This window comes from Lagenorhynchus albirostris, chromosome 16 (assembly GCF_949774975.1).
Source record: "Lagenorhynchus albirostris chromosome 16, mLagAlb1.1, whole genome shotgun sequence".
Taxonomy (NCBI): domain Eukaryota; kingdom Metazoa; phylum Chordata; class Mammalia; order Artiodactyla; family Delphinidae; genus Lagenorhynchus; species Lagenorhynchus albirostris.
In genome coordinates this window covers 69,351,316-69,364,188 of record NC_083110.1, presented here as the reverse complement: position 1 = coordinate 69,364,188, position 12,873 = coordinate 69,351,316, and the positions used below count along the sequence as shown (strand labels likewise).

Sequence of the window (12,873 nt, the reverse complement as noted above, 5' to 3'; positions counted from 1 at the left end):
GCTCCCTGATTGAGCCTAACTTCTTTTCTAATGATAAGAGGCATAAATGTTCACTTGCTCTACTCCATTATGGAATGTTTTCATACTGCCTGATTACCACTTGTTTTTTCCTTCCTGAATCCATACTTTTACCTTAATAGATTGTCTAGCATGTGTAGAAGATTGTTTATCTCCACACAGAATTCCACTTTTTGCAAAATATTTATATATTAATATTTTAAAAATTCCTTTTATATTGGATTACATTTTATCATAGGACCATACCAAGTAAATTCTCACTGATGTTGCACTGCCCATGTACAGAAAATCAGAGAGGTGGAGAGAATTAGGGTAAGTAATTTATTTGCAGGGGAGTGGTGTCAAGTTTGCAAATACATTATAGGTAGGCACTGGATGTTTGAAAATAGGAGAGTAATTAAGAAGAACTCATGTCATTTACTAATTCTATAATTTGGAATATTCTGGATTGTTTTTAAATATAATCTTCTTATATGTGGAAAACAAGAAGGTAAGTAATTATATCTCTGCTATACATTGTTTCACAAAATTAAACGTATAAAAATATACTGGGAAATGCAACAGCAAATAGAATGCTAATAATACTAGTATTAATAGTAATAGACGGACTTCTCTGGTGGCGCAGTGGTTAAGAATCCATCTGCCAATGCAGGGGACACGGCTTTGAGCCCTGGTCCGGGAAGATCCCACATGTCGCACAGCAACTAAGCCTGTGCACCACAACTACTTAGCCTGCACTCTAGAGCCCACGAGCCACAACTACTGAAGCCTGCGCATCACAACTACTGAAGCCCGCACACTGCAATGAAGAGTAGCCCCCGCTCGCCGCAACTGGAGAGAGCCCGTGCGCAGCAATGAAGACCCAATGCAGCCAAAAATAAATAAATAAATTTATAAAAATAAAAAGTAATAGAATATAATAATATTAATAAAAACAGAAACGCTTTTTCATTATATGAGGTATAGAACAATAAATCTACTGCACATTTAGGATCCTCATATTATTATATTTCTTTGTTCCTTTCAATTAACTAATACATACAAAGTTAGGAAACTATATTTGTTTAATATATTTACATCATCAGCTGTTGTTCTGTAAGAGTATTACTATTTTTATCAATTTTAAGATCATAAGGGACACACATGATTAACTCTGATATAGAAATGTATCAAATTGAGGTGTAATTCAAACATACTTGGATTATCAGATACCCATGAAAAAGATCTGATTACCAAAAAAAAGAATTCTACAAGATACAAACCAAAAATTAATATTTATTGCTCAGAATATTCTTTTAAATTTTAAGTTATAAAAATAATCTTTTTATAGTATAACTACCTAAATTAAAGAGATTGCAGGTTAATCAACAAAATTAATATTGGTATCCACTATAAATTCTAACACTTTTAAAAAAACTGCAACTAACCAATGCTTCTACAGATACTGATTTAAAATGACAGTGGCAAATTTTGCTCTAAAGCTTAAAAAATACTAGATTGACTTGCTCAATCTTAATAAATGAAACTGATTTGAAAATCTCTATTTGAAAGGAGGATGTCAATTAAGGAATACAGATCCATATGTTTGCTTGAATCTTTAAACTAAAGATTAAGTAATATTACTGTTACCTCTCTCCGTCGAGAAGCCCAACATGTTTGTTTGATCTTCCACACCACAGCGGCCACCAGTAATAAGGATAAAAAACAACTAGAAAATAAAACACAAATAATTTTTGCTTAAAACACTTGCAATGTGTCATGAAATGATAAAAGAATATGTAGAGGACTTAAAAATATATAGAAATAATCACTTTGCCTTGGTAAATATTCAAGCAAAACAGATAAATTAGAAGTTTGTAAAACATTCTCAAGTAAAAGCAAAGTACACAGGTAGAAAAATTATTTATATTCTTTAATATATATTATAGTCTATCTTTCAGATTTTCTCTGTCAGAAGGAATGTAACTTTATAATTCTATTGGTTTTATACAGCAATAAATTTTTTTAGAATTGCTACTGAGTCATAAAATCTGGCAATTTTATAAATTTAAATATCACACATTTATTCATTTTACCTTTATTAGCAACTATCTTATATCTGAGAATATTCCTGTAGTTCTCAACTGAAGGTGATTTAGCCCTCCCACCCATCCCACCACTGGGATATCTGACTATGTCTAGATACACGTTTGATTATCACACTGGGAGAGAAGTGCAACTTGCGTCTACTGAGTGCAGCCAGGGATGCTGCTAAACATCCTGCAATGCACAGGACTGCCCCCAACGACAAAGAATTATTCTGTCCAAAATGTCAGTTCTACAGAAGTTGAGAATCCCTTGTATATACTAATGTTTAAATTAAGAAATAATTCAATTACAATGTATATACATGTGGTCAATATGTATTAGGTACCATATGCGATAGACTATGTAACAGAGGATACCTTTTTAGCAGTAATTTGAGACTGACAAATCTCAAAATAACAGATTTATGTGAATCTGGTTAACCAATCCCAACCAGGCATTACTGTTTCTTTTCCCTTCCTTTGCTCTGTGGTCAAAGATTATGCTATGAAAAGACCCAGAAATGAGCAGAACAGCGCCACTATAAATTCACTGGTCACTGACCACTACCAAAAACCTGGTCTTCACCCTTAACTGATCATCCTTGTACTCATCAATTGATTCACTCATAAGCAGTGTAAATGTTGACACTTTCTACTCTTGTCAAATCCTTAATATATTTTTTCTCCTTGCCTCACTTAAAGAAATCTTAGAATATCTTTCAATGTTGCTGACAATGACATGGATAATTCTAGCACCCATCCACTGAGTGCTAAACACATTCCAGATACTGCCCTAGATACATCACACTGATGACTGGGTTTAGTTTTATACGAACATTTCCAGATAGGATATATTATTCTTATTTTAGAAAAGAAGAATCCAATGCTCAGAAAAGTTCAAAGTAAACTGCTTAGAGTCACACAGGGAGTTTAACTGGTAGAGCCAAAATTCAAAACGAGCCTCAAAGCCTCAGACTCTTTCCTTCCCATCTGTTGGGAACTCTGAACTCTGAGCTTGCACACTATGTCACAACAGTTGTTTTCCATATTCCCCAGTATCAACCACTGAGGTACCTTACTGCTTTTTACATAATTATCTTTCCCTCTAGTATTTATAAACTCATTCTATTTCATCTAAATTTAAATTTTCAGAAGTGCTCAAGTCCCACATCACCTAAAAAATAAAAAACAATAGCCCTATTTTATTAACCCTGTAGCTTCCTCTAGTTTGTTGAGCAAGTGGTCCATGTAGCCACTTCCATGTCAATTTCCTCATAACCTAGTCTTATTTAACGTCTTATAATGTGGTATCCAATTTGTATACTAATAAAAATGTTAACATTAATAATTAATGTTTATATACTATGCAACATTTTAGTGGGTACTTCCTCATCATGACTTTCTAAAAATTAAATAAACTAGTCTTTTCTCTATCAACTGTCTTTTACTTCTCAATTGACAATACCAACCATCCATCCTTTAAAACCCTTCTGAACACTTTATTTTCTTGGCTTCCTTCATCCTTCTTGACACACTATGGAGTCAGTGAAAGTAGACTGCATTCCTGATTTCTTGTTTTAAATTATGGACATTCCTGAAAATTCATTCACAAGACCATGCTATTATCTATTCTTGCTCTCAGAAAAAGAGCTCAGTTATTCTCATGGCTTCAACTATGACCTCATTTGGAATCATTTCCAAATATAAGTCATTTAACCTGACAAAATGAGAGCATCTTATCATTAGAAGAGATCGATGACATTATTTAGTTCAGACTCCCTCCCAGGAAAGAAATTCCCAGCACAACTCTGATAGTGATCCGGTTCCTAATTAAATACACATTGTAGCTTCTGCTGGCTCATAAGTTGGTGAATTTTATTTTTAGCTAACTCAAACTATGAAAATTTTCTGTTAAGCTGTCTTTCTAACTTTTATTAATCAGTGCTGCTTCTGTCTCTGGGTTACACTGAATCAGCCATTTCCTTCTTCTATATTCTAATACTTCTTTATATATTTGAAGACTCTTCTTACATGATTCCTTCTAGTCCACTGGTTCTCAGGAGAGTTTTGCCCTCCAGGGACATTTGGCAGTGGCTGGAGACATTTTTGGTTGTCACCACTTGGTGGACATAAAGTGGGATGCTGGTAAATATGGTACAATATAGAGGTCAGTCTTCCTCCCCACAACAAAGATTTTCCCAGCCAACCTGCCAATAGTGCCGAAACCCTGTTCTAGTCTGAATTACTGCCACAGCAGTTACACTTCCCTTGTTATATCCAAGTTAACAATGCAACTGTTGAAATATAGTAGTGAGAATCGATACTTTATATATAGTCCAAGGATCCATTTATCTGAATTTAAGTCTTACCATAATACCTTAAGAATTTTAACAAGAGAGATAAATATCACCTCAAATCTACCATGTCCAAACTGTACTCCTGAATAACATTCATAATAAAAGTAACTAACATCTATTGAGTAATATGTACCAAGCACTGTGTTATATGTTTTACATGCATTAATTCTATCATTACCACAATCACACATGATATACTGTGTATTCTGTTATGTACTCATTTAAAAGATGAGAAAGTTGAGGTCATGGAGAGTTTACATAAATTGCCTAAGTTACAAAAGTCTTAAATTGCAAGTTCTCCCCTTTCTGCTGACTTCTTGTTTCACCATTACTTTCCCGGTAAAATGTAAAAACACATTCAATTTTATCATCCCTTATATTCAGTCAGATACCGTATCTTGTAAACTGTTTCTCTCACAGTGTCTGCAGTAGTAGACAATAGTACACATACCAAAATTCATTTACATTTAATAATTAAACGTAACCTAAATACCAAAAAGTATTTTTATTTGACAATTTGTAATTCACAATATCCTCCCCCCAAAATAGTTACATGATCAAGATTCAGTTTAGGACAGTGAAGACTTGCTGAATTTCTCCACAGGGAACTTAAATTCTTTCTGATCTAAATTTCATGACACAAGTGAAGAGTGTCACTTTTATAATGATAGAGGAAGCCAGTATAAAATTTTTCAGTTTTCACGATTTTACCTCCTTGAGAAGAGGAGATATACACTTTAGGAGTTTGTTATGTTTTCTATGTAAATTCATATTAGGCTGGTAATAAAAAGTAATAAAAAGAAAATATTCTTCTAATAATATACTATTATAGGAATAGATATGGAATTATACCAGCAGAGACACTGAGAGTTTAAACTAAAGGGTAAAGAGAAAACAAGATGGAATGAAAGAAGGTTTTCAGGCTTCTTGGATTCTATGGGATGGGAACATAGAGCTATTCAGTTGGAAGCAGGCTTTATCCTTTAAGAAAAGGGAAGAACGACCCAGAAGGGAATCAGAGACCTTTCGGGCTCCCACTCCCACCACAGGCCCAGGGGGCAAGGATGGATCCTCCTCAGTTTCAAAGGGTGGAGGCTCTTGGGTTTTACAGGACCAGGATACCCCCGCCAAGAGCCTTGGTGCCAAGGCTGCAGCACAGTGCTGCAGCATCAGGGCCACCTTGCCAAGCTAACGTGGCAGGGCCGTACCACAGAGCTATGGGGTGACGTCCCTCAGGGGACCTGGAGGTAGAGCACTGAACCAAGGAGGGTTATTCTCAAACCTTTAAGTTTGATGGGATTAGCCTTCCTTGGGACCCATCGCCCCTTTCTTCCTCTACTTTTCTTCCTTTTGAAATGGGAATATCTATTCTATGCCTATACCACCGTAGTATTTTGGAATCACATAATTTGCCTGGTTTCACAGGCTCACAACTAGAGAGGAATTTTGCCTCGGGTTAACTTGTACCCCAAATCTCACCCATATCTGATTTAGACAATATTCAGATGAGACTTCAGACTTTAGTGTCGATTCTGGAATGAATTAAGCCTTTTGGGATTGCTGGGATGAAATAAATGTACTTTGCATGCAATAAGGACATGATTTAGGGGGCTAGAGGCAGAATGCTACAAATGTTCCTCCAAAAGTTGTATGTTGAAGCCCTAACCCCCAATGTGATTATACTTAGAGATAGGAAATTTGGATGTAACTAAAGTTAAATGAGGTCATAATGGTAGAGCCCTGAGCCAGCAGAATTAGTGTCCTCATAAGAAGAAACACCAGAGAGCTTGTGCTCTCTCCCCAAGCACTTGTACCGAGAAAAGGCCACGTGAACACACACCAAGAAGGCGGTCATCTACAGGCCAAGAAGAAAGCTCTCACCAGAAGCAAACCATGCTGGCACTCAGATCTTAGACTTCCCAGCCTCCAAAACTGTGAGACTATAAACTTTCTGTTGTTAAAGTCACTCAGTCTGTGTTAGTTGTTTACGGTAGCCTGAGCAGACTAAGACACTCCCCAAAGTCAAAAGGAAGAATAACTTCCAGGTTTGTACTGGCCAGGGCCCTGGCTACATTTCTTTCTGTTTTCTGACATACACTCTGTTGTGCATCAGCTTTATTCTCAGCCTTGTTTCTCCCTTAGATACAAAAACGAATGCCGCAGTTCCAGACTTCTATCACATACCATTATACATGCCCACTCTTCGCCAATCACTTGGCAAATTGAAGGGTATGCACTTACTGGCTTTAGCCCATCCATGAAGCTGGTGAGGGATCAATTCCTCCCAAATTGAATCCTCACTGAATAGCCACATGGAAGCAGTTAAATGAAGGCTGGGAAAGACTCCATAAAATCTACTTCTGCTATCATTTATGTAAAATTCATAGAAAAACACCTAAATGAACCTCCCCAAAACTGGTAACAGATTTACAAATCTAAAGAGCACATTTGATAACTCTTCAATCCTTTCTTGAAATATTTTACAGAAAATAGAGTGCTCTAAAGCCTCCTTGGCAAAGTATTAAAAAGGCAAGGAACATATAGTAAGGAAGACCTTCCTGGTTAATTACTCCTTTTACAAATCATGTACCTGGATAAAACCTTAATCTCACAAACTTGCACCAAAAATTATAAAGGTCAATGTATACAGTGCTCTTTTCTACACTCAACTTTTATTTAAAGCATACCTTTTGAAACCATGTAGTCAGGATAAAAGTTTCAATTACAAAATTCCCTTAATATTTTTAAAGTAGTAAATGCTCTTCTTAAAAAGCTTTCCTAAAGCACTAATGCATAACACACATAGAGAAATCATAAGTATACAGCTCAATGAATTATCGCAAAGAAAATATACCCATGTAACCACCACCCCAGTAAAGAAATAGTACTTTGCCCATCCCTATTCATCAGAGGTCACTAGCATAATGATTTTTAACACCATAGTGTGTTTCTGCCTATTTCTGAACTTTACACAAATGGAATCCTAAAATATTCATTCTTTTGTTTCTAGCTTCTTTTGTTCAAAACTATGTTAGTGAATGCATCCATATTGTTCTTTTAGGATTAGTTTGTTCTTTTCATTGCCCCATATTCTATTATTTTTAGGTATTTGGGTTATTCCAAGGTTTTGGCTATTTAAAACACACTGCTATAAATATGCTTAACATGACCTTTGATGGAATGGAATTGTTGGATCACAGAGTATGGGTAAGCTCAACTTTAGAATACAGTCAAATTGTTTTCAAAGTTGTTGCACCAACTTCTAGACCACCAGAAGTGTCTAGAGTTCCACATCCACTCCAACATTTGATATCATCTATCTTGTTCTTTTTAGTCACTATAATGGGTGAATAGTAAATAGTATTATATTGTAGTTTTATAATTTGCATTCCCTGATAAAAATTAAATGGAGCACATTTTTATATTTTGTTAGCCACTTATCCTTTTTTGTGAAGTGCTTATTCAAGTCTCTTGCCATTTTGCGGGGGGCGGGGAGTTGAGTTTTAAGACTGCATTTTATTGATTTATATGAGTTATATATTGTGACAATAGGGCCTTTATCCTTTATATAGGTTGTGAATATTTTATACTACTGCATGGCTTGACTTTTCACAATGTTAATGACATCTTCTGACAACAAAAATTGTTAGTCTAATTTTACTGAAGTGCTTTGTGTGTCTGTTTAAGAAATTTTCCCAGTTCTAAAGATGTGACGAAGAATTCTCATATTACCTTCTAGATGATACTTCATTGTTTTTCCTTTTCTCCTGGTATTTATTTTTATGATTAGTATGAGGTAGGAGTCAAATGTTACTTTTCTCCATATGGATGGTTAACAGATCCAACACCTGATAAAGTTTTTCTTAAAGCTATAAATAAATATTGACAGACAGTCCTTGACTTGCTAACCACGCTGAAGAATGGCGCACTTCCATCACAGCTCTTTCTGCTGTATCAAATTTACAGAGGGACTGAGGTCTTATTTGTATCTTATAGAAAATGTTGATATTCTCTATAGAGATATTTTACTTTAGACATCTGTAGGCTGTGCTTACAATGTACCCAAAGCTTTTTCAGTGCTATTTGAGTCTGCCATGTGGGTTCAGTCTGGGGCCTGGGCAGAGTTCTAACCGTTAGCCGCTTCTCAAATTCTTTGGTATATTAATTACGATAAGAGCCTCACATGGAAAATCCCAGAAGTTCAACTTTATGTGATGGCTTTTCTCTCTCTGTTATTTCCCAGACTTTTTCTGGTTCTCTGGGCTTCACTTTTCCATCCTCTGGCCAGAAACTACCCGCTTCTGTGACTGTGCCACATTCTGCATTGGGAGGACAGAGAAGAGGGAAAAGCAATGGACTTGTATTGACCCTCTTGTACCTACAGTTCCGTGTTATGCAGAAGATTCCCAACCCTTGGAAATTTGGCTCTAGCAGCTTCCTGGCCGTTTTTGCTGCAGCCAATGTTCCTGCTTCAAGACTGTTTGGAATTGGGGGTAAGTATTTAAAAAAGAGAGGAAAAATTGGGGGGTGGATCTCCCCTACTCTCTGAGCTTCAAGGGCTTCCTTTTCCACAGCACAAGTCAGAACTAGAGTATTTTTCCAGGATGTTTTCTGCATTGAGGCTCAAGGCAGGGGATACTGGAGGAATAAATGGTTAACTTCCAAATATTTCAGGGTGCTCTGAATTCTGCTGTTCTTCCCTGATCTGCCTAATGATACTTACTTTTCACAATTACCAGATAGATGCCCATGCATATCATCCAGGTTTTATAGTTGAGACCCATGGGACATAAAGAGAGATGTATGTTTATGTAGTGTTTCCTGGAACTGGAAGCCTGATGGTGAATGGATTTTTGACAGAGCTGCAAAGGCATTTCAAAAGAGAAAGACCAGTCTTTTCCAAAGGCTGTAAAGATTGGATATCCATATGCAAAATAATGAACCTTGACCTATACCTCAATCATAAACAGTAACTAAAATGGATCATAGACTCATAAACAAAAGATATCTGAAATGGATCACAGACTTAAATGTACAATGTAAAAGTACAAAACTCTTAGAAGGAAATCTATGTGACATTGAGTAGGCAAAGAGTTCTTATATGACACCAAAAGCATAACTCATAAAAGAAAAAAAATACATTGGATTTTATCAAAATTAAAACATTTTTTTTTCTCCACAAAAGACACTGTTAAAAGAATAAAAATACAAGTCAAAGTCTGGGAGAAAATTATATCAAATCACACTTCTGGCAGAAGATTTACATCCAGACATATAAAGAATACTCAAACCCAAGAATAAGAAAACAAACAATAAAAAATAGGCAAAAAATCTGCAAAGACACTTAACCAAAGAAGATAAAAGTGGCTAATAAGTATATGAAAAGATATTCAATGTCATTAGCCATTAGGGAAATGCAGATTAAAATCATAAGATACCACCACACACCTATTTGAATGGCTATAATAAAAAATACTGACAAGACCAAGCACTGAGGATGTGGAACAACTGAAACCTTCATACTTTGCTGGTGGCAAGGCAAAATGATACAGTCACTCTGAAAAATAGTGGCAGTTATTATAAAGATAAACATACATTTGCTATATGATTCAGCAATCCCACTTCCAGATATTTATCCTAAAGAAGTGAAAACTTATGTCTGCACAAAACCTATACAAGTGTGTACCTTGTCCACGGCAGCATTATTCATAGCTGCTGAAAAGTATAACAATTCTTATCAAAGGGTGGATGGATAAACAAACTTGAGTATATTCATACAATGGAATACCACTGAACAACAAAAATGAAATGGACTATTGATGGAAAAAACCAACTTGAATAAATCTCAAATACAGTATGCTAAGGGAAAGAAACCAGTCTCAGGAGGTTACATACTGTATGATTCCATGTATATGACATTCTGGGAAAGGCAAAACTATAGAGACAGGGTACCAATCTGTGGTTGCCAGGGTTTATGGACGAGGAAAAAGCCTGACTGTAAAGGAAGCCCTATGAAGGATTCTTTGAGATTCTGGAACTGGTCTATATCCTGACAGAGCTGATGATTACAAGAAACTATAGAGAGGAGCTTAAAGATGGCGGAAGAGTAAAACACGGAGATCACCTTCCTCCCGACAGATACATCAGAAATACATCTACATGTGGAACAACTCCTACAGAACACCTACTGAACGCTGGCAGAAGACCTCAGACCTCCCAAAACGCAAAAAACGCCCCACGTACCTGCGTAGAGTAAAAGAAAAAAGAGAGACAAAAATAGGGACGGGACCTGCACCAGAGGGAGGGAGCTGTGAAGGAGGAAAGGTTTCCACACACTAGGAAGCCCCTTTGCGGGCGGAGACTGCGGGTAGCAGAGGGGGAAGCTTCGGAGCCGCAGAGGAGAGCACAGCAACAGGGGTGCGGAGGGCAAAGCGTAGAGATTCCCGCACAGCGGATAAGGGCCGACCGGCACTCACCAACCAGGCCGAGAGGCTTGTCTGCTTACCCGCCGGGGCGGGCGGGGCTGAGAGCTGAGGCTCGGGCTTCGGTCGCCGGGAGAGGACTGCGGTTGGCAGTTTGAACACAGCCTGCAGGGGGTTAGTGCACCGCGGCTAGCCGGGAAAAAAGGTCTAGGAGCTGCCTAAGAGACAAGACACTTTTTCTTGCCTCTTTGTTTCCTGGTGCGCGAGGAGAGAGGATTAAGAGCGCCACTTAAAGGAGCTCCAGAGACGGGCGTGAACCGCGGCTATCAGCGCAGACCCCAGAGACGGGCATGAGACGCTAAGGCTGTTGCTGCCGCCACCAAGAAGCCTGTGTGTGAGCACAGGTCACTATCCACACCCCGCTTCCGGGGAGCCTGTGCAGCCTGCCACTGCCAGTGTCCCCGGATCCAGGGACAACTTCCCCGGGAGAACGCACGGCGCGCCTCAGGCTGGTGCAATGTCATGCCGGCCTCTGCCGCCGCAGGCTCGCCCCGCATCCGTACCCCTCTCTCCCCCCAGCCTGAGTGAGCCAGAGCCCCCGAATCAGCTGCTCCTTTAACCTCGCCCTGTCTGAGCAAAGAACAGACGCCCTCAGGCGACCTACACGGGGGGGGGGGGGGGGGTCGCAGGAAGGGCAAATCCAAACCTGAACCCTGGGAGCTGTGCAAACAAAGAAGAGAAAGGGAAATCTCTCCCAGCAGCCTCAGGAGCAGCAGATTAAGTCTCCACAATCAACTTGATGTACCCTGCATCTGTGGAATACCTGAATAGACAACAAATCATCCCAAATTGAGGAGGTAGACTTTGGGAGCAACGATATATTTTCCCCCCCTTTTCTCTTTTTGTGAGTGTGTATGTGTATTCTTCCCTGTGTGATTTTGTCTGTCTAGCTTTGCTTTTACCATTTGTCCTATGGTTCTGTCTTTTTTTTTACTTGAAAGTTTTTTTTTCTTAAAAATTATTTTTTATTTTCATAACTTTATTTTATCTTCTTTCTTTCTTTCTTTCTATTTTTTCTCCCTTTTATTCTGAGCCTTGTGGATGAAAGGCTCTTGGTGCTCCAGCCAGGTGTCAGGGCTGTGCCACTGAGGTGGGAGAGCCAAGTTCAGGACACTGGACTACAAGAGACCTCCCAGCTCCACGTAATATCTCCCAGAGATCTCCATCTCAACGCCAAGACCCAGCTTCACTCAACAACCAGCAAGCTACAGTGCTGGACACCCTATGCCAAACAACTAGCAAGACAGGAACAGAGACCCATCCATTCGCAGAGAGGCTGCCTAAAATGATAATAAGGCCACAGACACCCCAAAACACACCACCAGACGTGGACCTGCCCACCAGAAGGTCAAGATCAAGCCTCATCCACCAGAACACAGGCACTAGGTCCCCTCCACCAGGAAACCTACACACCCTCTGAACCAACCTTAGCCACTGGGGACAGGCATCAAAAACAACGGGAACTACGAACCTCCAGCCTGCGAAAAGGAGACCCCAAACACAGTAAGATAAGCAAAATGAAAAGACAGAAAAACACAGCGGATGAAAGAGCAAGATAAAAACCCACCAAACCTAACAAATGAGGAGAAAATAGGCAGTCAACCTGAAAAAGAATTGAGAATAGTGATAGTAAAGATGATCCAAAATCTTGGAAATAGAATGGAGAAAATATAAGAAATGTTTAACAAGGACCTAGAAGAACTAAAGAGCAAACAAACAAAGGTGAACAACACAATAAATGAAATTAAAAACTCTCTAGAGGGATCAAAAGCAGAATAACTGAGGCAGAAGAATGGATAAGTGACCTGGAAGACAAAATAGTGGAAATAACTACTGCAGAGCAGAATAAAGAAAAAAGAATGAAAAGAATTGAGGACACTCTCAGAGACCTCTGGGACAACATTAAACACACCAACATTCGAATTATAGGGGTCCCAGAAGAAGAAGAGA

At 38.4% G+C, this 12,873-nt stretch overlaps 1 protein-coding gene across 1 annotated transcript in view; it reads right to left on the bottom strand.

Annotated features, from left to right (window-relative positions):
* ATRNL1 (attractin like 1) overlaps positions 1–12,873 on the bottom strand; it is a 679,297-nt gene that overhangs the window by 365,334 nt on the left and 301,090 nt on the right. The window contains exon 26 of the mRNA XM_060125653.1: positions 1,648–1,726. Within this exon, the coding sequence (XP_059981636.1) occupies positions 1,648–1,726 (79 nt within the window). The remainder of the gene's footprint in view (positions 1–1,647; positions 1,727–12,873) is intronic.